Source organism: Trichosurus vulpecula, chromosome 8 (assembly GCF_011100635.1).
Source record: "Trichosurus vulpecula isolate mTriVul1 chromosome 8, mTriVul1.pri, whole genome shotgun sequence".
NCBI lineage: Eukaryota > Metazoa > Chordata > Mammalia > Diprotodontia > Phalangeridae > Trichosurus > Trichosurus vulpecula.
In genome coordinates this window covers 11667400-11695019 of record NC_050580.1, presented here as the reverse complement: position 1 = coordinate 11695019, position 27620 = coordinate 11667400, and the positions used below count along the sequence as shown (strand labels likewise).

At 44.5% G+C, this 27620-nt stretch overlaps 1 protein-coding gene across 1 annotated transcript; it reads right to left on the bottom strand.

Annotated features, from left to right (window-relative positions):
• Nucleotides 1-4477: 4477 nt before the first annotated feature.
• On the bottom strand, nt 4478-10052 carry LOC118859174 (interferon-induced protein with tetratricopeptide repeats 3-like). The gene is made up of 2 exons (XM_036769632.1): nt 9719-10052; nt 4478-6877 (listed from the first exon to the last, which is right to left on the bottom strand). The coding sequence occupies exons 1-2, from the start codon at nt 9721-9723 to the stop codon at nt 5227-5229; spliced, it is 1656 nt and encodes a 551-aa protein (XP_036625527.1). The 5' UTR covers nt 9724-10052; the 3' UTR covers nt 4478-5226.
• Between the last annotated feature and the right edge of the window lie 17568 nt (nt 10053-27620).

Below are 27620 nucleotides of genomic sequence, written 5' to 3'. Positions count from 1 at the left end.
AAAGACAAGGTCATCTGGGGGGAAGACACTAACTAGCCTCTGGAGAGATTGGACTTTGGGCCCAAGGTGGTGCTTGAGCTGAGTCTCAAAGAGAAGCTAGGAACCCCATGGATTGAAGGTGAGGACTTGGGGTCAAGTCTCCCCTCTGACGCACCCTGCCTGTGACGTCTCCCTAAGACACTAAGTTCCACATGAGCAGAATGGGTTTCCCCACCTGCCTCTCCCTCACTGATGAAATCATGGGTCCAAACAAACAAACCAAAACTGATGGGCCCCTGAGCCCAAGGTCTTAGCTCACCACCGTCTCTCTCCCAAGTAGTCCTTGATCTCTGGCTGGCTGGTGACCACACAGAATCACCAAGGGTCCACAATCCCTGTTTTTGTATTCCATCATACCAGCTTTCACCAAAAGTCAGTGGGAGGGAAAGCACTGGCCCCAGAAGCAGACCTGAGTTCAAATCTCACTTCTGGCACTCCTTGGCTATGTGACCATGGAGAAGTCACTTGGCCCCTCTGAGCTTCAGTTCCCCTAGCTGTAAAATGGGTGTAATAATTCCTTCAATGCCTGCCTCACCAAGTTGCTAGGAGACTCAGATAAGACCAAGTGTGTAAAGCACCTTACCAACCCTAAAATGTATAGAAGCCTCAGTTCTAAGTGTGATCTCCAGGTGGCAGTCACAGCCAGGGCCTTTGAATGGAGAAGAGCAGGTGGGAGCTGGGAGGATGGAATGGGGGGGGGGGGGGCGCCAGGACCCAGGAGCAGAGTGGGTATCACAGGGATAGCAAGCTGGAAGATTTCCTGGGGAAAAAGTGGTGACAACCTTGGACAAAGTCCCAGTTACCCTCTCCTAGTTACAGGAGGTAAATGCTTTGGTCATCCATGTGGCAATTGGATGGGTGGCAGAAAGAGTCAAGTATGCTGACTTGGAAGTCTGAGTAGTTCCTTACACCCTAATTCCAGCCACATATATCACCTCACAATAATAACAGCTATCTCTATATAATACTTTATTATCTCATTGGAGCCTCAATACCTTTGTGAGGTGGGTTCCGTAGGTAGAATCACCATTTTACAGATGAGGAGGGTGTGGCTCCAAGAAGCTTCCCCACAGTCACACAGACAGCGAGTACCCCAGGAGAGTTTTGGACGCTGGTCTCTTCTGACTCTAGTCCAGAGCCTTCTGCCTCCACACCAGCTCCAGGCATGACTTTATAGCTAGGCAGCACCATGGAGAGAGGGCTGGGCCTGAAAGCAGAAAAGTGAGCTCAGATTTTGCTAGAGACACTACCAAGGTGGGTGACCTTGGGCAGGTCACTTCACCATGAACCAGCCTCACTTTCTCATCTGTAAAACTCAGAGGCTGAGCCTGCTAGCTGTAAATGTGGGACCCTCTGACCCTCTGGTCTCTACAATCTGCCCCCACCAGCCTCTTTCCCACTCTGTGATCTCATCCAAGAGCGTGTTGGTGCCAGAAATCACTGGAAGCAGCCTCAGCACCAGCTGTTTCTCAGGGCCTCCCCATGCTGGGGAAAAGAGCTCTCTAATTCCTCATCCCAGCTTCCCCAACTCTCTCATCCCCATGGGATTTTCTGTGCGGAAATTAGTCCTGACCACAGACCTCTTGCCACTCCTTTCCCTCCTCCCTCCCTCCCTTCTTTTTTCTTTCCTTCTTTCTTCCTTTCTTCCTCCCTCCCTTTTTCCTTCCTTCCTCCCTCCAGGAGGGAGGAAGGAAGGAAGTGTTTCTACAATCTGGCTAGCAGCTTCTGTGGGGGTGTAAGATCCACCCACAGCCAGCATGCAGAAAGCTGCCAACAGCACAGGTTCTTTTGATCTGCTTAACTAAGGAAAGCAAGGTGAAGGGGTTGACAAGCTTACTTTGATTCAGCATACAAAAATCATTCACTTAGTTCAGGGGAAGAGATCAGCACACTGAACTTCAGAGCAAACTACAAACATCAACAGACAGACCAAATACAGATTCATAGTTACCAACATCTAGGTTCAGCCTGGGAGCTCAAAACAAGGGCTGGCCCAGAGTCACATGCCACCACTGCTGTAGGGAGGAGCTCCAAGGAAGAGGAGACCGACCCAGGGTTTTTATATCTTTTTCAGCATCAGGGGTGAGTCACACATTCGACTCACCCACGTGACCTAGAATAGTCACAAAGAGGCGACTTAAACCCACATGGTCTAAGAGCCTCTGCTGTCCCAGACATGTAAACTAGGCCATCCCTGGAGTTAGCCCCACCTTGGGCCCCACCTTAGTTGCCAATCCACACCCACTAAGGTTTTACACCTAATAGGGGTTTGGGCCCGGGGCTTAGCACTTAGTAAGGCTCAATGAAATACACTGAATTAATCAAACAGAACAAAAATCAAACTATTCAAGGGCACTTGTTGATCCAAGTGCTAAGGAGCCCATTTTGCTTACCAACACAGGAAGGAAGGGAGGGAGGGAGGGAGGGAGGAAGGAAAAAGGAGATGAAGGGGGGAAAGAGAAAAGTGAGAGTAAGGAAAAACAAAAAGGGGAAAGTTGAATGAAAAAAGGAGGTGAGAAAGAATCAGAGCCAGGGGAATATGCCTTTATCTAATCTGCTTCCTCCTCTCATTTAACCCCGTTAGTACTTGAACTAGGCAGGGTCATAAATAAGAATATCTTCCCCTGGGACAAGTGTTGGGGGTGGGGGACTACAGGTATGGGACGCCACATACACTATCAGAAGTAGCCACTTTATTGACTCGTTTTGCTTGACTATCTTTGTTACAAGGAAGTCTTCAAATGGGGCTGGGGTTGGAGTTATACCTAGAAATGACTGTGTTGTCATTGAACTTCAAGTTCAATCCAGACCCGCCAGCCCTTCTTATAAATCTTAGCTTGGCACGTCTGGTCTTCAAGGCCTGGAAGGGAGCCTGGAAGCCAGCAACCTGAGGTCCGACATCGCCACCTAGTGGATATGAAGGCAACTCATCCCTGACTATTCTTTTTTCTCCATTATTTAAAAAAAATCAATTAAAAAAACTAGCCAGTTTTCTTGACGCCTCTTGCTTTTTACCCCAGTCATTTCACACACATCATTGCCTCCCTTGTGACAAAAAATCCCAGTTAACGAAGGCCCACCCACCATCCTACAGCATCTCCAACACTCCTCTCCCACAGCCTGCCATTTCCTAATTGATTTCACCACCTGTGACCAAGAATGGCCAGGGTACTTGAGCAGAGCCCGGATGCCTCTTGGGAGGGAGGGTCTTGACCACCATCTGGCAGCTTTGGGTAGGGTGGGGGTCAGGATATAGAGACGAAAGCAGCCTGAGGGATGATCTAGATCTGCCTAGATACCCATGGCTGGCCCTCAGCCACTCCAAGGAACCTCTGCTACCGTGGCACTCGGGGGCCTTTGACACAGAGAACTAGCTGCCCTTTGGTGAAGGAGCCATAGTCACGAGGCAGTGAGGCTTATTTTATCATTTATGACTGTCCCTCCCTTCCCCCCAAAATGGCCCATCTCCTTTTGATTTTTGGTTTGGGATATTTTGTTTTGTTTCCTTTTTCTGGCCAAGCTAGGTCCTAGTAAGAACACCCCATATTTGGTGGGGAGTGGTCAAGAGCGGAATATACCAGGTCTCAGAAGTTCTGGGTGTGGGCCCCAGCTCTGCTCTTCACTCATTTTGTGACAATGGAGGAGATACCTTCTCTCTTGCTGGACCTCAGTCTTCGTACTGGTAAAGTGGGATCAGTCAAGTAGGGTCAGATTTGAAACCAGAAGAGACTCCACAGTCATCTAGTGCAATATTCCCATTTCTAAAATGTAGAGACTGAGGCCCAGAGTAAATGACTTCCTCAAGGAAGTCCCAGCTCTAAGTCTTCTGAGCTATGGGTCAATTCTGTTCAATGATCTTTAAGTGGTTTAACGCAAGCTTTGGAGATGCCCCTTGAATGTGATAGGCCCCAAACTGCCTGACCAGATGTCCTAGAATGGGTCTGAAGCTTTGCTGCCAGCTTGAGCTGCCTTCTCTCAAGAACAGGGGGATGTAGAGCAGGTTGGGCTGAATTCTTTCTCCCAGTCACCCCATTTGGGATGGAATATGAAAGAGAACACAAAGAGTAGCCCAAAAGGAGATAGTGTGAAAGGGGTAAAATTGACATGGAGAAGAGCCAGCATTAAGGGTTGGAGACACAAGGGTGATTGGGGAAAAGTAGAAACAGGGCAGGAAGCATGGACATGAAGGAAGGACAGCCTCATCCACTTTGTCTTGGTGATAACAGTGCTAAGAGCCAAGGATAAGGCTTGTTCCGGATCTTTCATGTGTCCCAGACCCCTTGGGCATTCTAGTAAAGCTATGTTCTGAATAAGATGCTTAAATGCTAACATAAAATACATCAAATGACAAAAGAAACAATTTTATGGAAATACAGTTATCAAAACAGAGCCTGCTATGTGTGCTATATGCTGAAATGACCATAACACTTCCCTGTTAATCAACCAGCATTTATTAATCATCACTGTGTGCCAGGCACTGTCCTAAGGACCACATATTACAAAGTCAAAAAAGGAACAGGAGAGGAGATGAACTATACATGAACAATACGGACCACACAACATGGACCAGAGAGCTGCAGGTTAAGGGCTAAGACTTGGGGGAAAGGAGTTACTTCCAGCTGCCAGGGGTAAGGAAAGGAAATGACTCATATTTGCTGCCTTTATTAAAGGGTGGGTAGGATTTCCATGGCTGGAAATGGCCCCTTCCAATGGCCCCTCTTAGCAGGTGAGCCAGTTAGGAAAACTCTGGTTTCCGGTTAGGAAATATCCTGAGCGAGGGCTCAAAGATGAACAGAATCAGCGTATTGAGGCCAGTTCAGACGCAGCCTAGAGGGCTCCTGAGGGAAGGTTCTGGGAGGGTTCCAGAGGAGTAAATGACAGCCAGACTGGGAAGGTCCTCAAATGCTGAGCTGTTTAGACATTACTTGGGGCAATGGGGAGCCACTAATGGATTCTGAGTCATGCAATGATGCTATTGGTGTGGGAGCAGAAAAGACAAAGAAAAAATCCATAGCTCTTGGGCCAAAGCCAAACAACGTCCCTGGGTTGCTACAGATCCTTTTGCCCATATCCAAAAAATGACAGGCCTGTTGCTGACTAGAGGGAAGTTGCCAGGGGACCATCAACATCCAGGTCCGGCCATCTTGTCCATCACAGCCAACGTCTCCAACACCCCCATCTCTCTGGTCATTCTAGGCCACCAGCTCTTCGTGCTCTGTATTCTTCACCCCAGTCAGACCGTCGGAAGGGAGGGCTGGCTCTTCCTGGACACCCATTCATCTCCATAGGCATCTCCCATTTTTCCAGTTTGCTTTTGTTCTCCCCATTAAGCACAGAAGTGGCACTATTCCTGGGCCTTTGGAATGGGAGGCCAACCCTTCCTGGACCCCCATCTCTCTCTGCCTCTGGAGAGGAAGGAGAAGGGAAGAGGCTTGCAATGCCTGAGCTGGAGCGTTTGAGCAGGATGCCCAGAGCCTTCTCATAGTACTCAATGGCCAGTGACTCATCTCCATTCAAATTGGCCAAGTACCCCAGCAGCCGCCAGCCCTGCAAAGAGTGTGGCTTTTGGTTTCCCTGGCGATCTGCTAATTCTTGCAGTCTGGACTTCATTTTCTCACATTCGACAGATTTTTCTTGTATTTTCATACCTGCTAAATAATGGTGAATGGAAACATCTTCCTGACCCCGGAAATACTCTTGGAAGTTCCCATAACGCTGGTGGAATTGCTGTTTCTCCTTGTTTGTGAGCTGCTCCATATGTAGTTTTTGGAAGGTGGCCTCTGCTTGCTGGTGGTGGCCTTGTGCTGCATACATGGAAGCGAGGTCTGAGTACATATTCGGGTAACAGCCATTTTTCTCGAGGGCTTTTTCCATATACCTGGTGGCCTGGCCCTGCAGCTGTTGTACCTTCTCTCGGATCTCAGGGCCCTGCAGCTCTCCCAACTTCTCTCTGTGCAGGATTTGGCTGGCCAGGGCCCGATAACAACACCCAGTCTGGTGGTAGAGTGAGCTTGTGGCGGGCTGGCACTCCACAGCCTTCTCAAACAGACTGAGGGCTTTTTCCAGGGAACCTTGGTTCCGGTAGAATTTGGCAGCCAGCTGGAAAACATCTGGCGACTGGGCCTTTTCCAAGGCTTCTTCCACTAACTTTTCTCCTGTGGCTACATCATTTATTTTCTGCAGTTTCAAGGCCAGGAGCACCTTAAGGTAATCATTGCCAGGATCCAGCTCAATGGTGTGCCACAGGAGGTCAAGATGTTGGTGGTTCCATGATCTGCTGACCTCATCCTGACCACAGGTGGCAATGGCCAGGCCCACATGAAGCTCCAGGCAGTCTGGATCCTTCTCCAGAGCCCTCTCGAAACAGGCCTTGGACCGTTCTGCATAGCGATTGCCACACTTGAGCCTAGCCCAGCCTTCCTCGCAGTCCATCTCTGGGCAGTCGATCCTGTACGGGTTTGCAAACTTCCTGCATGTCTGCTCGACCTTGTCCAGGTAGGTACGTGACTCCTCCAGCTGCCCCATGTGGTAGTACAGCCAGGCATAGTTGCCCCAAGTGACCAGGTTCCTGACTTCTGCCTGGCCAGGGTGCTCCTGCTGGGTCAGCTCTTCGGCTTGCTTGAGGCAGCTCAGGGATTCCTCGTTTCGACCCTGCAGGTGCTTCAGGTAGGCCAGGAGGTTGTATCCAGAGGCTTTTGCCTGAGGGCAGAGAAACCCAATGCCGTTGGTGATCTTCTCCTCCAGGTTCTCAAGGCTGCTCTCTCTCTTGAATAACTGCCAAGTGAAGTTACAGCTCAGCTGCTTCAGAGACCCTTCCAGCAACTCTTTGGTCACCTCACTGCAGGGGTTGGAAAAAAGAGGGTTAGAGCTCTTAGCGCGAGCCAGCAGTGGGTCAGGCTTGCCAAGCCTTTCCTGCCATCTCCTCCACCCACTAACGTCTTCTCTATAATAGTAATAAGAACCATAGCTAGCATCTGTACAGCCCTCGGAATGGAGCACAAGCTACATGCTGTTATTAACCCCTTTTTCCAAATGAGGAAACTGAGGCTGAGAGAGCTAATAAGTTTCTGACAGAGAATTGGAACTCAGGTCTCCCTCACCCCAAGGGCATTTCTCTCGGCACTAGGTAACCGAGTCGAAGGAGGGCCAGTGGGTGGAGCTCTGGACGTGGATTCCAGAAAACCAGGTTTGTGACCAGTTTTGCAAATTTACCAGCTAACTGCTGTCCATTGGTGAGCACTTCCTGTGCCAATGCATCCAAACCAGGGCTTCTTAATCTTTTCTGTGTCCTACACCCCTTTCATAGCCCGCTGAATCCCCTGGGACCCTTTTCTGAATAAGGTTTTTAAGTGCATAAAATAAGAAAAATACATAGGATTACAAAGAAACCAAAGGTGAGTGAAATAAAGAGATATATGTTTATAAATATACATATTTATATTATATATATGTGTGTGTGTGTGTGTATATATATATATATATATATATATATATATATATTCCCATCCAAGCTCACAGACCACTTGGAATCTATCCATGGGCCCTTAGGGGCCTGTGGACCCCAGGCTAAGAACCCCCGACCTAGAAGATTACAGATCTAGACCATGGATGCAACCTCAACAACCATCTTGAGCAACTCCTTCATTTCATGAAGGTGAAAACTGAGGCCAATGGGGGGTGGGGGGGCGGGTCGTGAGGGAGGATTTACCCAAGGCCACATGATAATTGCTGACATTTACACAGCCTGGTCAAGTTTTCGTCTCTCTTGACACCATCCCTCCATTCCCCTTTCCGGACAATGAGGTGGCCCCTGTCCACAAGTGCCCGTGGTGCTGTCCCTTCTGGCCTCTAGCAGGCAGCAACCCCAGTCACCTCTTCTCATAACCTCTAACCTCTCCCATCTGCAATTCCGTGACTCCGGCCTCCTTCCTCCTCTCACAAGACACTCCACATTCTACTCCGGGTACTTTTACTGCCTGTCAATCAATCAAGCAACACTTATTAAGTGCCTACTGTGTGCCAGGCACTGAGCTGAATGCTGGGGATACAAAAAGAGGCAAAAGACAGACCTTGCCCCAAGGGGCTTACAGTCTAATGGGGTGCCCCATGGCTGGAATTCTCTCCCTCCTCATCTCCACCTCCTGGCTTCCTTCAGGCCCACCTAAAATCTCCCCTCCTGCCAGAAGTCTTTCCTGATGTAGCCCATATGAGGGCCTTCTTTCTTCCTCCTGCCTAGGCCATGTCATACAGGCTGTTTGCATGGTGTCTCCCCTGCTGCGCTGTGACCTCCTTGGCATCAGAGACCATCTTTCACCTTTCTTAGCACAATGGCCAATCAGAGCCCCCAGCCTGAACCTCTGGGGCTCCTGGCTTAGGTTTGGGTGGCTTAGAATGAGTGTCAATAGCAATTATTTTCTGTTCTGGCCAGAAACTTTGAGGGTCTTTCCCCCCTCCCCCCAGATTGATATTTTTGCGATGGTAAATTAGGCCATCTTTTACCTCACTTCTTCCCTAGCCCTTAGTCAGTGGATGGGCATTGCCTCAGACAGACTGAGGCCTGAGAAAGGCCAAGGTCACCCACTTCATCCCAGGCCATCACCAGTGTCTTGAACTTTGTCCTGCCCCTGAACTTTGATGCCTCTGCACTGGAGGAGAGAGTGAGGCTGATGACTTTATGCAGCAATGACCCACATCAGTCCAATTGATGCACAGGTCAGGACACCCTCCCCCCTGCTGTCAGGGGTCATCCTCACAAGGGAAGGACCAACAACAATAGTAGCTGGTGACCCTGGTCAAGTCACTGACCCTCTCTGTGCCTCAGTCTTCTCATCTGTAAGATGAGGAGGTGGGACTGAATGATTTTCTCTTCCAGCTCTTTTGAGATCATTCCATTTCTTGAGAACCTTCCATGGCTCCCCATGGCCTAGAGAACGCCGTGCAAATTCCTCTCTGCCATTCAAAACCTGAAAGCTGGCCCCAATCTGCCTTTCCAACCTTTTCCATGAACCCTCACCTTAAACCATATGGGTCTGCCCAGCACCCCACCCCCCCATCGCCGCCCAGGACCAGCACCTGACTCTCTCTGTCTGCCTTTGCCTTCGGGGGTAGAAGGAGCAACATCACTGAGATGATTCTTTACCTGGGACAAAAGTGGTCGAACCAAGATAGGGGTGACCTTCCCAAGGCACACATCTCCCCAGGGCGATGGCTCTCATTTGAACCCACCTTGTCTCGTCCCAGACCCCAGCTTCATTTCCATTACACTTATTTTACTTTATTTCTGTTACACTTTATTTTACAGAGAGCTGTAACATTAAAATTCACATGAATATTCAAACCTAAATTAAGTTGTCTCAGGTGATATCTTGAAGAGATGTCCCCATCGACTTGACAAATTAGGAAACAGACACCTGGGTGAGAGGGGGGCATGAATCATGTTCCCGTCACCGTTTAAAACTGACTAAACTTTCTCACAACAACCCGGAGAAGGAAGGCACTTCTAGCATCATCACGCCCATTTTACGGGTGAAGAAACTGAAGCCTGACGCGTGTAAGTGATTTGCCCAAAGTGGCCCTGCTATAGGAAAGCTGGAATTGTAACCCTGCTATCCTGAGTCCAAATCCGGAGTCTAAGAGAAAGGGGAAAGGGACCGGTTCGCAGAGAAATCAGGGGGTTTACCTCATGTCTGCAGGGCGAGTATGGACTTGACCGGATCCAGCTGGAGAATTCTCTGCCTGGAGCTACGGCCGCGCGGCGATCTGCCTCTCTGCCTCCTGCATTTGAATTTAAAGAGTCCGTGTTACGTAACCGGGATATTTTGGCTTCCTCGTCTCCAAGGAAAGAAAGGGAAACTGAAAACTGAAACCATCTGCATTCAATCGGGCAAGGGAAATCGAAACTGACCACTGACTGAAGCGGTTCCTCCGGCCCAGCTCCTCCCAAGCCCCCGCTGCTGACCTTGATCACCGTTATTCTCCTGGAGCCCCACCAGCTGTACACACACTCCCTCCCCACATTAGTACACACGCGCACACACATACAAACCACGCACACTAGTACAGGCACAGAAGATGCCGATGAAGGAAAATGCCAAGTGTATCCTTCTAGGGGGCTTCAGAGCTATTAAAGGGAAGAAAAAAAAAGGAGCAGGATTCAATTAGGAACTGGCCTCCCTGGTTAGGGACACCGCCCAAAGACAGCTTTGCTCTTCGTAGTGATGCCTTATGATTACAATGCCCTGGTAGCCTCCAGAAGGAAAAGCTGGCTGACCAGCTGCTTACTCTCACTCCCTGGACTGCCTCCATTACCCAACCTTGCCTCAGTGTGGGGCTCTGCTTCTCAAAGAAGGGCGACTAACATGTAGAAGCAAAATCTCTCCTCTGAGCATACACTTTGCTCCTGGGCTTCCACCAGGGTGCCTCAATTTACTCAAAATCAGTCACTCAGACACTCTTCAACAAAAAAACAATTTAATTAAACATTGGTTCAAACATTTAGTTAAGCATGAAAAGACTAAACACTAAAAAGATAAACTTACATTTAGTTAAAACATTAAAGTTAAACATTAAAAGCAAGAATAAATATAACATTGCAGTTATCCAACATAACACAAATGCAGTAATAAATCAAATATCAGTCTGCATGTAATCTTGGATACCATTCCCCCAAAAATACCACAGTGTCCATGAGAGAGAATGGGCAGACTTGTAGAAAATTAACAGCAAAGTACATAAATGAGAACACCCCATGAGTCTGGGGCACTCATTTCTAGAGCATAAGCCTTCATGTCCATGGTCCTTTCAGGACCAGTCTGTAGCACATAAAACTGCTTCTCTCCTGGTTTCTCCTTTCTGGCCCTCACCACTCTGGCCTCTGTCTTTATGCCTGGCCATCCCAGTTAGCTCTGTCCAGGCCACTCTGCCCTAGCCTCTTCACACCAGAGACCTCCCAGTGTCAGCCCAGGAGCCAGCCCAGCCACCTCTTGATCTTTGTCTCACTCCAGAAGCTTTCCAGGGAATTATCTATCACCAGCATTACCTATCTTTAGGCAGCTAGATGGTGCCATAGTGTGTATGCTGCTAGCCTGGAGTCAGGAAGACTCATCTTCATGGGTTCAAATCCAGCTTCAGACACTTACTAGCTGTGTGGACAAGTCCCTTAACCCTCTTTGTCTCAGTTTCCTCAAGGAAAGAAGGAAATGGCAAACCACTCCACTATCTTTGCCAAGAAAATCCCAAATGGGGTCACTGAGAGTCAGACATGACTGAAAAATGACTCAACAACAACAAAAACCTGCCTTTATCTTCTTCAGGATATATTCTTCCCAGGGGGCCCTTTACCAGCCCTAAGGTATCCAAGCTACCTGAGTCCCACCTTCTGTCTTCACCCCAGGGCTTTGTCTAGTGCTCCAGACAACTTCCCTAGCTCCTGCCCCCAACGCACACATCCTTGTCTTCTCCTTTTCTTGTAAACTGTATCCTGATGTGTAAGCCCTTACCTCCCCCATCTGCTTTCTATGAAATTCCACGATATCCATCCTGGTTATGTCTTCACATTCTCTGTAAGATTGCTCTAGGCTCACTAACTCAATACCCAGTGAGGTTTGTGCAATAAAACCGCAGTGACTGTCTCTGCATCACTGATTCAGTACTTGACAGCAATATCTAATCAGTGGACCCTTGGATCGTTTTTATCTCAACATCACCTGTTCCCTTAATCCCATCCCTCTCAACCCTGCTTCCCCAGTGTCTCAGAACAGATTTGGCTAGCCCTCCCACTGTGCCCTCTGGGATGCCTGCTCTCTTATAAACAAACTTGGTTTCCTCAGCTTTTTTCCTTCCTCAATCCTCCATCTTCTGGCTCTCATGAAGACTTGGCATTAATTCCACTTTCACTCATACTCTTCAAGTCACTGGTCATGGGGAGTTGGACTACTTCTTGCTTCCTTTTGTTGCTCCCAGGCTCTCCCCCTACCACTCTCCCTCAGTAACCTCACCAAAGAAACAAAAGAAAAAAAATAACTGATTGGGAATGCAAATACATAGAATAGAAACAAAAAGCAATAACATTAAAATGAAAGATAATCTCCATGCAAGCAAATCATACTGATCTTGAAGACAGGATGTGTGGAAATAACAAGGATTACAGGGCTCCCAGAACACATCAAAAAATCTGAACCTTGTAATACAAGAAATATTGCAAGAAAACTGCCAGGACCTCCTAAATAAAGTGCCAGTCAAGACAATCTACAGACTATCTACAGAAAGAAAAAAAGCCTGTACTACAAACCCCAAGGTACATAGCCTCTCAATTTAACAATTCCAATGACAAGCCACAAATTCCACAAGCAACCAGAAGAAAGTCCTTCAAACATAAAGGAAAGGACATGGAATGGAATGATGTGATTCAAAAAGAAAAGGAACTCAAAATGCCACCCAAGGTAACATACCCTGCAAACCCAAACCTATTGATAAAAAAATGGATATTCAACAAAAAGAGATGTTTGAAGTATTTCTACAAAGAAAACCAGACCTAAATAATTTGCTTTTCAAACAACATATACAACAGAAATACAGCAATCAAGGATGGTATCAATAAGAGAACAAGAGAAAAATCATTAAGATACATCTTTCTAAAAGTACAAAAGGGCCAGAGGGAAAGTTTAAATCTCTCCCTCTCTCTCTCTCTCTCTCTCTCTCTCTCTCTCTCTCTCTTTCTCACACACACACACACACACACACACACACACACACTTAAATATATACACAAACACATAGGGACACACTAAGAGTGTGGTGTAGAAATATATTAAACTCAACAGGGAAATAGGTAGAGATAGGAAAAAGGGAAAAAGAGATTCAACAGGAAAGGGAGGTTAGGTGAGGGAGCAGTCATAAGCAACACAAACTTTGGTACTGAAAGAAAGAGAAACAAAATGATTGGGGTGGGGAAAAGGGAGGAGGAGGGACAGAAACATCTTTTATAGTTTACAAACTGCTCTTTCACCACCTTATTTTTTTTTATAAAGAGAAGGGGAAAAGAGAAAAAAGTACAAGAGGCAGGATGGTGGTAAATACGTAATTAACAATCATAACCATACCCATGAATGGTATGAACTCACCCATAAAATTTAAGAGAATAGCAGAATGGATCTGAAAGCAGAATCCAACAACATGCCATTTGTTGTTGTTGTTGTTGTTGTTGGAGTTGGAGTTCAGTCATTTCAGTAGGACCCAACTCACTTTTGGGGTTTTCTTAGGAAAAATACCGTAATGTTTTGACATTTCCTTCTCCGTCTTATTTTACAGATGAGGAACTAAGGCAAACAGGATTCAGTGACTTGCCCAGAGTCACACAGATAGTAAGTTTTGGAGGCCAGATCTAAACTCAGGAAGATAACTCTTCCTGACTCCAAGCCCAGTGTGCCACCCAGCTGCCCCCAATGTGTTGTTTACCAAAAAACATATTTGGAATCTAAATAGTCACAAGAGTCAGAATGACAAGATTAAAGCAGAATCCATGACGTTCAGGTTAACTCAAAAAAGCAAGGGTAGCAATCGTGATTTCAACAATGCTACAACAAAAATATGCATGACAAAAACCACGGCCATTTGACATGGTGCTGGAAATACTCGCTATAACAATGAGACAAAGAAAAAGAAATAGAGGAAATAAACAGGCAAAAAGAAAACAAAGCTACTTCTTTTGAGGATGATATGGTCTATCTAGAGACCCCTAACGAGTCAGCTAAAACTTAATTTGAGCAATTCATAAATTCAATAGTTGCAGAATATAAAATAAGTCTACATAAATCATTAGCATTTATGTATAGTAATGACAAAACCAAGCAGGAGGATGAAGAAAGATAAATTTCATTCACAATACCTACAGAATACACAATTACTTAGAAGTCTGTCTATCTCGATCGACATGGGAACTATGTGAATATAGAAACAGAGAGACCCAAATAACTGGAAAAATATTAATTGCTCATAGGTAAGTTATGCCACCATAATAAAAATTACAATACTGTCCAAATTATTTTATGCATTTGGTGCCTTACCAATCGAACTATCAAAGGATTTTTTAATAGAGCTAGAAAAAATAATAAAATTTTTCTGTAGAAATGTGAGGAATCTCAAAGGGAATGATGAAAAAAGTGGGCAGGAAGGGAGCCTAACAGTACCAAATTTCAAACCATAAAGTAATAATTATCAAAATGATTTAGTACTAGTTAAAAATAGAGTTTGATCAATGGGAAAGATTAAGCACAGAATATATAGAAGCAAATAAGCTCAGTATGATAGTGTTCAGTAAACCAAGAACTCCAGCTATTTGGGTAAGGACTCACTATTTGACCAAAAGCTTCTGGGAAAACTGGAAAGCAGTCTGGCAAAAAAAAAAAAAATATATATATATATATATATATATATATATATATATATATATATATATATATATATATATATATATATATGTTTAGTGGGGGCAGATAGGTGGCGCAGTGAGTATAGCACCAGCCCTGGAATCAGGAGGACCTGAGTTCAAATTCAGCCTCAGACACTTGACACACTTACTAGTTGTCTGACTTTGGGCAAGTCACTTAACCCCAATCGCCCTTTCTTCCCCACTAAAAAAATTAAAAAATAGGTTTAGACCAAAATCTCACACCGTAAGCCAAGGTAAGCACCAAATGGATACATGACACAGACAAAAAGGGCTAACATCAAAAATTGGAGAAGCGAGGAAGAAAGTACCTTTCAGGTCTACAAACAGGGAACAGGTCATGGCCAAACAAGGCACAGAGGGGACCACAGAAAATAAAATGGACAATTTTTACTATGTAAAACCTAAGAGGTTTTGCACAAACAAAACTAACGTACTCCAAAGGAAACAGATCAAGTGGGGGGAAATCTTTACAACACTGATAAAAGTCTCATATTCAAGCTATGTAAGGAATTGAATCAAATTGATAAACATCAGGGCCATTCTCAATAAATCAATTGTCAAAGGATATGAATAAGTAAGTCTCAGAAGAAGAAATCCAAACTATGCATCACCATATTTTTAAAAAGGTGCTCCAAATCACTAACAGAAAAATGCAAATCAAGGCAACTCTGAAATTCCATGTCGCACCCATCGATTGGCAAATATGACAAAAAAGAAAAATGATCCATGCTGGATGGGGCTGTGGGAGAACAGACACACAAATGCACTATTGGGGGAACTGTGATTTAGTACAGCCATTTTGGAAAGCCATTTGAAACTATGCCCCAAAAAGTGCCTCCACTGTTCATACCCTTTGATCTAGCTAGCTTGCCACTAAACCTGTACCCTAAAGAGATGGAGGAAAGTGGATAAGGCCCCGTGGGAACAAAATACTTAAAAGAACTCTTTTTGTAGAAGCAAAAAATTGGAAATGAAGGGGCACCAATCTATTGGAGAATGGTTAAGCAAATTAGAGTTTGGGAATGTAATGGAATATAACCCCAGTTTCCAGACAAGCTTAGAGCATTTTGCATGAGACTCTCCTAATTGGTGGAGCAAATGCTAACATGGTGCTGCACATGTGAATGAGGTGCAGAGCTGGGAAAAGAACTTTGGAAAGAAGATAGTTTTCGTTCTTATTTTTAGATTCTTTTCAGTCCTGACTCCAACAAGGAGAAGGAGGAAGTCTTTCTTGCATACATGTAGGGGAAGCTGACCCCTCAGCAAGTTCCTGATTTCTAGCTTGGGAAGGAACCTCATGGGTCAGTCAATCCAACCCTTTCTTTTTACAGTTAGAGAAACTGAGGCCAAAGGAGCTGAAATGTCTTGTCCATGGTCAGACAGCCACATAGCCAGGATTTAAAGCTTGGTCATCCCACCCCAGAGCCAGTGGTCTTCCCTCTAGATCCCACATCTCTTCTATGGTCACCATGTTATATATGGGTGAGGAAACAGGCTCGGGGAGATTAAGTTAGTATCTGACAGTTACTGACTCTTAAGGGTCAGAAGCAGGATTCCAACCCCAGTCTCCACTGTCCTCAAGCCCAACAGGCCTCCAATCAATCCCCCGTCCTACCAAGGGGCCAGAGTTCCTTCTAGAAGCTTCTAGAAGCAGGTATCTGTGCTGTTTCTAGTTCACTTACATAATATTTACTGATAAGCTCCCCAAGAAACTAACCCCACCCCAGGACACGTTGTACATTGTACATTGTAGGCATCCTGTCTCCCTTCAGTTTCCTTGTTAATATTCATATCAATGTTACACTTTGACCAGTTTCCTTCCCAGCTCTGTCCCCTGCCAAGCTCCACCTCCCAGTCCCCACGCCACCCGCTCAGACCCACTCCCAAACCACAATGGGAGGGCAGGAAGTCCAACTCAGATGTTCCTGCCCCTTTCAAGAAGCTCCCCACCCGAGGATTCTGCTTTGGCAGGAAACAGCCCAGCTCCCAGAGTACTCTCTGCTAAGGGCCTGCAGAGCTAAAGCTGGCGGTGAGAATGCCAAAGGATCAATTTCCCCTCACCTCGCCCCAGATTATTTTTTTCTTTTTCTCCTTCCTCTTCCTCTCTACCCCAATTTCTTTCGCAAGCTGGTCCTCTCTGCCCTCCTATTAGAATTGGGTCTGGAGATTTAGGTGAAATGAAAGAACACAAACACACACACACACACACATTTTCATATAGATGTATATATATGTATATATATACAGTTACACTCTTGAGGTGTTTTCTTTGATGTCCCTTCAGAAAACTGGGCTTGTATTTGCCAGTACTCAAACACCTGAGGCTGTGAGTACATCAGGCAGAACCCAGATGTTACATTGTCTAATTCACTGTGGACACACTCACAAGAGGGTAGTGGGAGGGGAGGGGGCACTTTCAGAGTTTAAACCTGAAGCACTTGGCCTCTCTAGGACTCAGTTTCCCCATCTGTAAAATGAGCATGTGGGGTAATATGATCTTCAACACCCCTTCCATCAGCTTAGCAATACAGGTAAATGGGCATGCAGAGTACCAAGTGATGTTAAATGTTCTTTAGAGTTTGCAAAGCTTCAGAGAGACCGACTCATTTGAGCCTCACAATACCCCTGTGATGGCTGAACTACAGATGTTGTAATATTTCACATTTCTAGAGCACTCTGAGATTTGCATAGTGACTTCTGTATGTCATCATCCTGAGAGGAAAGTACTGTTATTATCCCATTTTACAGATTTCAAGCCCAGTACTCTTATCTATGGCACACACATCCACCTCTCACAACTATGGGTAGGAGATGTATTCTTAACCAAAGAAGGGATAGAAGCAATTACAAGAAGTAAAATAAATGACTTTGATTACATGAAAATGATATGCTTCTGCCCAAACAAAATGAATGCTCCTAGAATAAAAAGAGAAGGTATAGAATGGAGGGGGAATCTGGATTTAGAATCTGAGGATCAGGCTTGAGTCCCAGCTCTTCAATTTACTACCCTGGACAAATCAATTATTCAGCCTTAGTTTCCTCACCTGTACAGGGAGATAGTAACAACTTTAGTGCCTATTTCACAGGTTATTATGTGGATCAAATGAACAACCCATTATTGAAAGTTACATTGATTCAGTTTCCCATTGTTCCCAGCCTTGCTTCTCAATCAGCATTGGAGGAGGCATCGCCCAGTGTAGAGCTTTTGTATTAACTCCTTTGTCACGCACCCCTACCTGTGACATGTACCCTTACATGCAAAGTGTCATATGCTTGCTACCTTGGGAAGGAGCTAAGAAGCAAGGACCCAGCCTCCTTGGCTCAGGTGGATCTATTGGAATTGTCTTTAAAGTGACCAGTAACAGCTGGCCCCACCTTGAAACCACTCTATCAACATGTTGCTCCCTAAATGTGCTTCAAATGAATACCTCTTAATTCTCTTTGTCCTGATTTTTGCCTCTTTAATCAGAGTGAAAAGCCCAAATGAAGAATTTTTCTTTCAACACCATTTAGGGACTAGACCCTGCTGCTGACCCCTCATTATTCAAGGTTGTTAAAGATCCGGAAAAGTGAGTTCTTATGATTCGTCCATTGATCCACAAGCTGGTTTTATTCGTGGAAATAACACCACAAATAGGTGTGTTGGTATGCAACATTATCTTTCCCCCTACATTCAAAGCCAAATTGCATGATTTGCCATCTGGACCCCTGGACCTGCCCCCCAAATGCACACTTCTGCATGTGCATCTCTTTTGTTGTCCTTCCCTAACAGAATGTGAGCTTCTTGAGAACAGGGTCTATCTCAATATTCTCTTTATATATATATATATATATATATATATATATATATATATATATATATATATATATATATATATATATATATATATGTATGTATGTATGTTCCCAGAACTTACCGCAATGCCAGCACATAATAAGCTCTTAATAAATGCTTTTTCATCCATTCATTTTAAAATTTTTCAGTAGCTTTGTAAGTAGCCGTTGTGGTTGCTCAAGTCACTTTAGTGTGAAAAGCACTAGACCTTGGAAGTCTGAGGACCTGGGTTCAAATCCAGACCCTGGCTCTTAATGCCTAATCACTCACTTCTCTTTTCCAGACCTCTCTTTCCTTCTCCATAAAACAGAGAGGGTGGATTGGTGATCTCTAAGGTCCCTGCTGGATGCCTGCTATAGGAGCTGAAAGCTGAAAGAATCCCAGGCCACCATCAGCCAGTTCTTTCTCTCAGCAGAGATGGAAAAAGCCAAGTGGACTTTTTTAAACAGCCCCAACCATGACAAAGCAATTCATAATTATTGCTCTACGCTCCTAAGAAAGTGAAACTTAAAACACTGAAGCATGAAATGTTTTGTAGTGTTGCTATGCACCCATCTCATTTGCACCTCAGCTCTCCGATGTCCAGACAACTCCCTCTGGTGCCAAACTTGCCAAGTCAAACCAAGTCCATAATCATTTGTTAAGTGCTTACTGTGTTGTTTGTGGTTGTTGGTCCTTCCCTCGTGAGGATGACCCCTGACAGCAGGGGGGAGGGTGTCCTGACCTGTGCATCAATTGGACTGAGGTGGGTCATTGCTGCATAAAGTCATCAGCCTCCCTCTCTCCTCCAGTGCAGAGGCATCAAAGTCCAGAGGCAGGACAAAGGTCAAGACACTGGTGATGGCCTGGGATGAAGTGGGTGACCTTGGCCTTTCTCAGGCCTCAGTCTGTCTGAGGCAATGCCCATCCACTGACTAAGGGCTAGGGAAGAAGTGAGGTAAAAGATGGCCTAATTTACCATCGCAAAAATATCAATCTGGGGGGAGGGGGGAAAGACCCTCAAAGTTTCCGGCCAGAACAGAAAATAATTGCTATTGACACTCATTCTAAGCCACCCAAACCCAAGCCAGGAGCCCCAGAGGTTCAGGCTGGGGGCTCTGATTGGCCATTGTGCTAAGAAAGGTGAAAGATGGTCTCTGATGCCAAGGAGGTCACAGCGCAGCAGGGGAGACACCATGCAAACAGCCTGTATGACATGGCCTAGGCAGGAGGAAGAAAGAAGGCCCTCATATGGGCTACATCAGGAAAGACTTCTGGCAGGAGGGGAGATTTTAGGTGGGCCTGAAGGAAGCCAGGAGGTGGAGATGAGGAGGGAGAGAATTCCAGTCATGGGGGACCCCATTAGACTGTAAGCCCCTTGGGGCAAGGTCTGTCTTTTGCCTCTTTTTGTATCCCCAGCATTCAGCTCAGTGCCTGGCACACAGTAGGCACTTAATAAGTGTTGCTTGATTGATTGACAGGCAGTAAAAGTACCCGGAGTAGAATGTGGAGTGTCTTGTGAGAGGAGGAAGGAGGCCGGAGTCACGTAATTGCAGATGGGAGAGGTTAGAAGTTATGAGAAGAGGTGACTGGGGTTGCTGCCTGCTGGAGGCCAGAAGGGACAGGACCATGGGCACTTGTGGGCAGGGGCCACCTCATTGTAAGGAAAGGGGAATGGAAGGATGGTGTCAAGGGAGATGAAATGTGTGGAAAGCACTTTGTAAACCTGACCAGGCTATTGTAAATGTCAGCAATTACCATCTGGCCTTGGGTAAATCCTTCCCTCCATCAGCCTGTTTTCTCCTCCATAAAATGAATGGGGTTGCCCAAGATGGTCATTGATGTCAAATCCAGGTCTAGATCTATAAACCTCAGGGTTGGGGGTCCTTAGCCTGGGGTCCACAGGCCCCCAAGGGCCCATGGATAGATTTCAAGTGGTCTGTGAACTCAGATAGAAAGATATATCTATATTTATATGGATATATATATATATATATATAGAGAGAGAGAGAGAGAGATGATAGACACAGACAGATAGATGGATAGATAGACGGATAGCTATAAATATATCTACATATATATACACATACACACATATCTATCTATCTATCTTTATTTATTTATTTCACTCACCTTTGGTTTCCTTCGTAATCCTATATATTTTTTATGCACTTAAAAGTCTTATTCAGAAAAGCTTCCCAGAGGATTCACCGGGCTGCAAATGGGCATAGGACACAGAAAAGATTAAGGAGTCCTGGTTTGGATGCTTAGGTATAGGAAGTGAGTGCCGGTGAGCAGCTGATTGGAGAATCCAAGTGTGAGCGGCAGAGGGCAGCAGAGGGGAGATTTCAGGGGCAATGAGAGCCAACTCCTCAGCAGCGGGGATCAGGGCTTGCTGTTAGAAGGGATCTGAGAGACACCTTGGTTCAGTGGTGCCCGACCTGCAGGCTGAGGAGCTCCGGGGGCTGCATCATAACTGAAAGGGTCCAGGGATAATTGGCATTCACATAGGGCTTTAAAGCTTGCATCTGAGCCTCACAGCCGCCCTGCCAGGTGGCTACTGCAGGCAGAGTCCTGCTCATTTGACACATGAGGAAACTGAGGCCCTGAATGTTTGGGTAAAACAGGAGACAGCAAGCATATCTTTGATTCTTTTTTTTTAATCAAGATTTTTTATTTTTAGTTGATAACATTCAGTTCCACATGATTTTGAGTTCCAGATTTTCTTCCCCTCCCCTCCCCCTCCCCCGCCAAGACAGCATGGCATCCAATATATCTTGTACATATAACTTCACATTAAACTTATTTATACAATAGTCAAGTTGTGAAGAAGAATTATGACCAATGGAATGAATCATGAGAAAGAAGAAACAGAACCAAAAAAAAGGGAAAAAAGGAGAGCAAATAGTTTGCCTCAATCTTCATTCAGCCTCCATAGTTCTTTCTCTGGATGTAGACAGCTCTCTCCATCACGAGTCCTTTGGAGCTGTATTTGAATCTTGTATTGCTGAGAAGAGTCATGTCTTTCAAAGTTAATCATCACAGAATCAATATGGCTGTGGTTGTGTACAATGTTCTCCTGGTTCTGCTACCCTCACTCAGCATTATATCATGAGGTTTTTCCAGGTCATTATGAAGCCTGTATCTTCCCCATTTCTTAAGCACAATAGTATTCCATTATATTCATATACCGCAACTTGTTGAGCCATTCCCCAATTGATGGGCATCCCCTTGATTTCCAATTCTTTGCTACCACAAAAAGAGCCACTATAAATGTTTTTGTACATACGGGTCCCTTTCCCACTTGTGTGATCTCTTTGGGATACAGTCCTAGAAGTGGTATTGCTGGGTCAAAGGGTATGAACACTTTTATAGCCCTTTGGGCATAGTTCCAAATTGCTCTCCAGAATGGCTGGATCAGTTCACAACTCCACCAACAATGTAGGTGTTCCAATTTCCCCACATCCTCTCCAGCATTTATCATTGTCCTGTTTTGTCACATTAGCCAATCTGATAGGAGAGATGTGGTACCTAAGAGTTGTTTTGATTTGCATTTATCTAATCAGTAGTGATTTAGAGCATTTTTTCACATGACTATAGATATCTTTAATTTCTTCCTCTGAAAACTGCCTGTTCATATCCTTTGACCATTTCTCAATTGGGGAATGACTTGTATTCCCATAAATTTGGCTCAGTTCCCTGTATATTTTAGAGATGAGGCCTTTATCAGAGACACTGGTTGTAAAGATTTTCTCCCAATTTTCCGCTTCTCTCCTAGTCTTTGTTGCATTGGCTTTTTTATACAAAAACTTTTCAATTTAACATAATCAAAATTATCCACTTTGCATTTTGTAACACTCTCCATCTCTTGTTGGGTCATGAATTCTTTCCTTTCCCATAAATCTGACAGGTAAACTATTCCTTGCTCTCCCAAATTGCTTATAGTATCAACCTTTATTCTTAAATCATGAACCCATTTTGACTTTATTTTGGTATATGGTGTAAGATATTGGTCTATGCCCAGTTTCTGCCCTACCATTTTCCAATTTTCCCAGCAGTTTTTGTGAAATAGTGAATTCTTAGCCCAGAAGCTGGCCTCTTTGGGTTTATCAAAGAGTAGATAGCTATAGTTGTTGACTTCTCCATCTTGTATTCCTATCCTATTCCACTGATCCACACCTCTGTTTCTTAGCCAGTACCAAGCAGTTCTGATGACCGCTGCTTTATAGTGCAGTTTAATATCTGGTATGGCTAGGCCACCTTCCCTAGCGTTTCTTTTCATTAATTCCCTAGATATTCTAGACCTCTTGTTCTTCCAGATGAATTTTGTTATTATCTTATCCAGCTCTGTAAGATAATTTTTTGGTAGTTGAATTGGTATGGCACTGAATAAGTAAATTAATTTAGGTAAAATTGTCATTTTTATTATATTAACTGGGCAACTGATATTTTTCCATTTATTTAGGTCTGACTTTATTGGCGTGAAAAGTGTTTCATAATTACGTTCATATAGGCCCTGGGTTTGTCTTGGCAGATAGACTCCCAAATATTGTATAGTGTCTACAGTAACTTTAAAAGGAATTTCTCTTTCTATCTCTTGCTATTGGACTTTATTAGTAATGTATAGAAATGCTGAGAATCTATGTGGGTTTATTTTATGTCCTGCAACTTTGCTAAAGTTGTTTATTATTTCAAGTAATGTTTTGCTTGATTCTCTAAGTAAATCGTCATATCATCCACAAAAACTAATAATTTAGTTTCTTCTTTACCTATTCTAATTCCTTCGATTTCCTTTTCTTCTCTTACTGCTATAGCTAACATTTCTAGTACCAATTTGAATAATAGGGGTGATAATGGACATCCTTGTTTCACGCCTGATCTCATTCATAATGCATCTAGCTTATCCCCATTACAAATAATGCTTGTTGATGGTTTTAGGTATATGCTATTTATAATTTTAAGGAAGGTTCCATTTATTCCTGTACTTTCTAGTGTCTTTAATAGGAATGGGTGTTGTATTTTGTCAAAGGCTTTTTCTGCATCTATTGAGCTGATCATATGGCTTCTGCTAGTTTTGTTGTTGATAGGATCAATTATGCTGATAGTTTTCCTAATATTGAACCAGTCTTGCATTCCTGGAATAAATCCTACCTGGTAGTAGTATATTATTCTCCTGATAATTTGCTGCAATCTTTTTCTAATATTTTTTTTAAATTTTACATCAATATTCATTAGGGAAATTGGTCTATAATTTTCTTTCTTGGTTTTGACTCTTCCTGGTTTGGGTATTAGTACCATATTTGTGTCATAAAAGGAATTTGGTAGGACTCCTTCACATATTTTCCCAAATAGTATATAAAGCATAGGAATTAATTGTTCTTTAAATGTTTGCTAGAATTCACATGTAAAACCATCTGGCCCTGGAGATGTTTTCCTAGGGAGTTCATTGATGGCATGCTCAATTTCTTTTTCTGAGAAGGGCTTATTTAGAAATTTTACTTCCTTTTCTGTTAACCTGGGCAATTTATGTTTTTGTAGATATTCATCCATATCTCTAAGGTTGTCAAGTTTATGGTCATATAATTGGGCAAAATGATTCCTAATTATTGTTTTGATTACCTCTTTATTAGAGGTGAACTCCTCCTTTTCATTTGTGATACAGGTAATTTGATTTTCTTCTTGTTTTTTTAATCAAATTGACCAAAAGTTTCCCAGTTTTATTGGTTTTTTCATAAAACCAGCTTTGTTTTATTTATTCATTCAACAGTTTTCTTGGTTTCAATTTTATTAATCTCTCCTTTGATTTTCAGTATTTCTAATTTGTTATTTAATTGGGGATTTTCAACTTGTTCTTTTTATATCTCTTTCAATTGCCTTCCCAATTCATTGGTCTCCTTTTTCTCTATTTTATTCATGTAAGTATTTAGAGATATAAAACTTCCCCTAAGAACTGCTCTTGCTGCATCCCATAAGTTTTGTATACTGTCTCATTATTGTCATTCTCTTGAATGAAGATATTGTTTCTATGATTTGTTCTTTGACCTACTCATTCTTTAGAATTAGACTACTTAGTTTCCAATTAATTTTTAGTTTATTTTTCCATGGTTCTTTATTACAAATAATTTTTATTGCATCATGATCTGAAAAGGATGCTTTGACTACTTCTGCCTTTCTGTACTGGATTGTGAGGTTTTTACACCCTATGTATCTTTGATTCTATTCACAGAACTGGAAGGGGAGGGAGTGCAGCAGAGGATACTGTTCAGTGGCAGGTCTGAGTGAGATGTCCGGAACCGGTGTAGATAACAGAGAGGCTGCAACAACCCCTCCATGCATGAAAGTCTGGAAAGGCAAAGAGAGTGGGGAGGGAAGAGGGGACCATCACACAGTAGGCTGGAAACATCACCTTATCCTAGACCACCGATAATAGTTCAGTAGTCACTTGGTCACATCTGCGTTTCTGGAATATCCATTTGTCCGCTGCTTAGAGAAGGTGGGGTGTAGAGTGGGGGAGGGGGGGTAGGGAATAGATGAACCTGAAGTCAGGAAGACCAATTAGGAGGCTATAGCAATGATCCATCAAGTGGTGATGATGCAGGCAATACTAGGGCAGCACCAGGGTGAAGGTGAAAGAAGGAACAGATTGGGAGGCTTCATAACTGATTGAATAGAGGAGGTAGGGAAAGAATCCAAGATCCCCCAAGATTGTAAACTCTGGAGAACAGAAGAATGATGGCATCTTCAACAGAAACAGGCAAGTCTAGGGAGAGAAGACTGAGTTCCATGATGGACAAGTCAAGCTGAAAACATGTGTGGGACATGGTGGAGGAATCACCCAGCAGGTATTTGACAATGTGGGACTGAACTTCAGGAGAGATTTCATCTTCATAAATAGACATTTATTATTTTATTAAGTCTATTAAGTGCCTGCTGTGTGCCAGGCACCATGATAAGCACTGGAGAAAGAAAAAAAGGCAAAATACAGTCCCTGCCTGTAAGGAGCTTACCATCTAATGCATAAAAAGCTGAAATGCAGGGGAGGGGTGGAAGAGGGGGTAATATGAAGCTGGGTGGGAAATTGAGGTGGCAGCACTGGGCGCTGGACATCCTCTTTAAATGGAAGATATGGGATGCCACCCTCTACCCTATCAGAGGGAGGGAGGGTACCTGGGGCACAGGGTACTGAGAAGGTGAATTTCAGAGTTAATGTCATCTTGAGGGGTGGTGAGCTTCTGGAGATCATAAAGTACCAAAGAGCAGCCAATTGGGAAATGATTTAAGTTGGATATGGAGATTTGGGAGTCATCTGCTTAGAAATAAGAATTGAATTCATGGGAACAAATGAGAAAGTGAGATGGGGGGCATGGTAACCCAGAGCAGGGCCTTGGGAGACATGTCAGCTAATGATCCAGCAACAGAGATCGAGGAGACAGATTGAGAATGACCAAATGGTGTCTGCCATAGAAGTCAAGGGAGAAAAAAGTAAAAGCATCCAGAAGATGAGGCTCACGAAGAAAGGGCAATTGGCCAAGGGTGCTTGAGAGCATCCATAAAGTTCAATAGCTGTTTCAGTAAAATGGTGCAATTGTCAGACTGCAAGTGGTTGAGAGGGAGGTAAGAAGACAGAGGTAACGGTCAGACTCCAGGAAACCGCAAAATGGAGGAGGCAAAAGCTTGACAAGGTGGAAAGGACCGGGGTTTGTTTGTGTAAGGATGGAGGAGACCTCAACATCCTTGTAGGAAGCAAGAAAGGAATCAGCTGTTCAGGTGAAAGTGAAGATCAAAGGAGGGGAGGAAGCAAACAGGCCAAGGCCATAGAGAAGACAGGAGGAGATGGGACAGGGCACAAGCTACGCATTGATCCTTACGAGAAGGCCACCTGTTCCTCAGACACTGGAGCAGAGACAAATGGAGCAGGTGACAATGGTGAAGGGTTTGAGGGACTCATGGCGGATGGCTTCCGTCTTCTTAACAGGCAAGTTCCTCCTCTTTCAAAGGGGACAGGGCTTCAGGAGAAGGGGTCTTGCAGACTGAGAAGTCCCAAGGATGCTTAAAGTGGCTGTATCATCAGTTCTCCTTTGTCCATGGAGGAAAATGGCGCCATGGTGAGGTACTAGCTCTGCAGCACCCACTTCTTAAAAGAACTTAGCACACATGTATTGCATCAGTTAGTCGCAAACCCTTCCCCTCCACTAAAGGGAACCCCCCCCCCCCCCCGGCTCCGATTGGAAGGGCCCTGGGTTTTGAAGTTGGTGTGCTCTGCCCCACGGGGAAGGTTTTTAATATTGCCTACTCTGGAAGCCTTCTGAGGACCAACCAACCAGTGACCTCCCCAAAAGGCACAACTGCCTCAAGCTTGTACAAACTAACCCAAGCTAGCAGGGAAGCATTCCTTTCTTGTCCTCCAGGCTTTCCATGACAGTCATTAGATCCAACGCTTGTCTCATGGTGGGGCAGATGGCTTGCTTGCCTCCAGTTGGGGGTTTCTTCCCTTATTCACCATTTTTACTTTAATACTATGCCACTATGAGGCAGAAACCCCTCTCCTCCCTCCTCAGACTTATTTATTTGACTAAAGAGCTCAATGTCCTTTAAGGAGTTCTCTAGGGCATGTGGCACCATGTAGAGGGCCCTGTATTTGGAAGTCAAGACCCAGGTTCGAATCCTGGAGCAGACTTCTGAGCTGCAACCCCAAGCAAGTTATTCAGTCTGAGCCTGTGTATTGGCAATCCGAATGGGTTTGAGTGACATGTTTGTGACATCAGAGGCTTTTAGACCACGTGGGTTTGTCGCATTTTTGTGATGATTTTAGGTCACGTGGGTGAGTCCCATGTGTGACTCACCTTTGACTCTGAACAAGATATATAAAACCAGGGGTTGGCTTTCTTTTTTTGGAGCTCTGAGCTGCAGCAGTAGTGACACGCGACTCTGAGCCAGCTGTTGTCGAGCTTGCCAGCTGAACTCAGATGTTGGTAACTACAAATTGTATTTGGTCTGTTTATAATTTGATTGTATTTGCTCTGAGGTTCAGGGCGCTACAATTTTCCCCTGAACTAAGTGAATGCTCTATGTGTGCTGGATTAAAGTAAGGTTGTTAACGCCTTAACGTTGCTTTCCTCAGTAAAGCAGATCAGAAGGACCTGGGCTTTGGCAGCGTTCTGTGTGCTGGTTGTTGTTCGTCTTATACCCCCACAGCAGCTGCTAGCCCGATTGTTGAAACAGCTCCTCTGCAAAATGGGGAGATAGCACCTGCCTCACAGGGCTGTTCAAGGAACAAATAACGCCACACACTAAGGCTGGGGGATCTCTGCTTGAAAA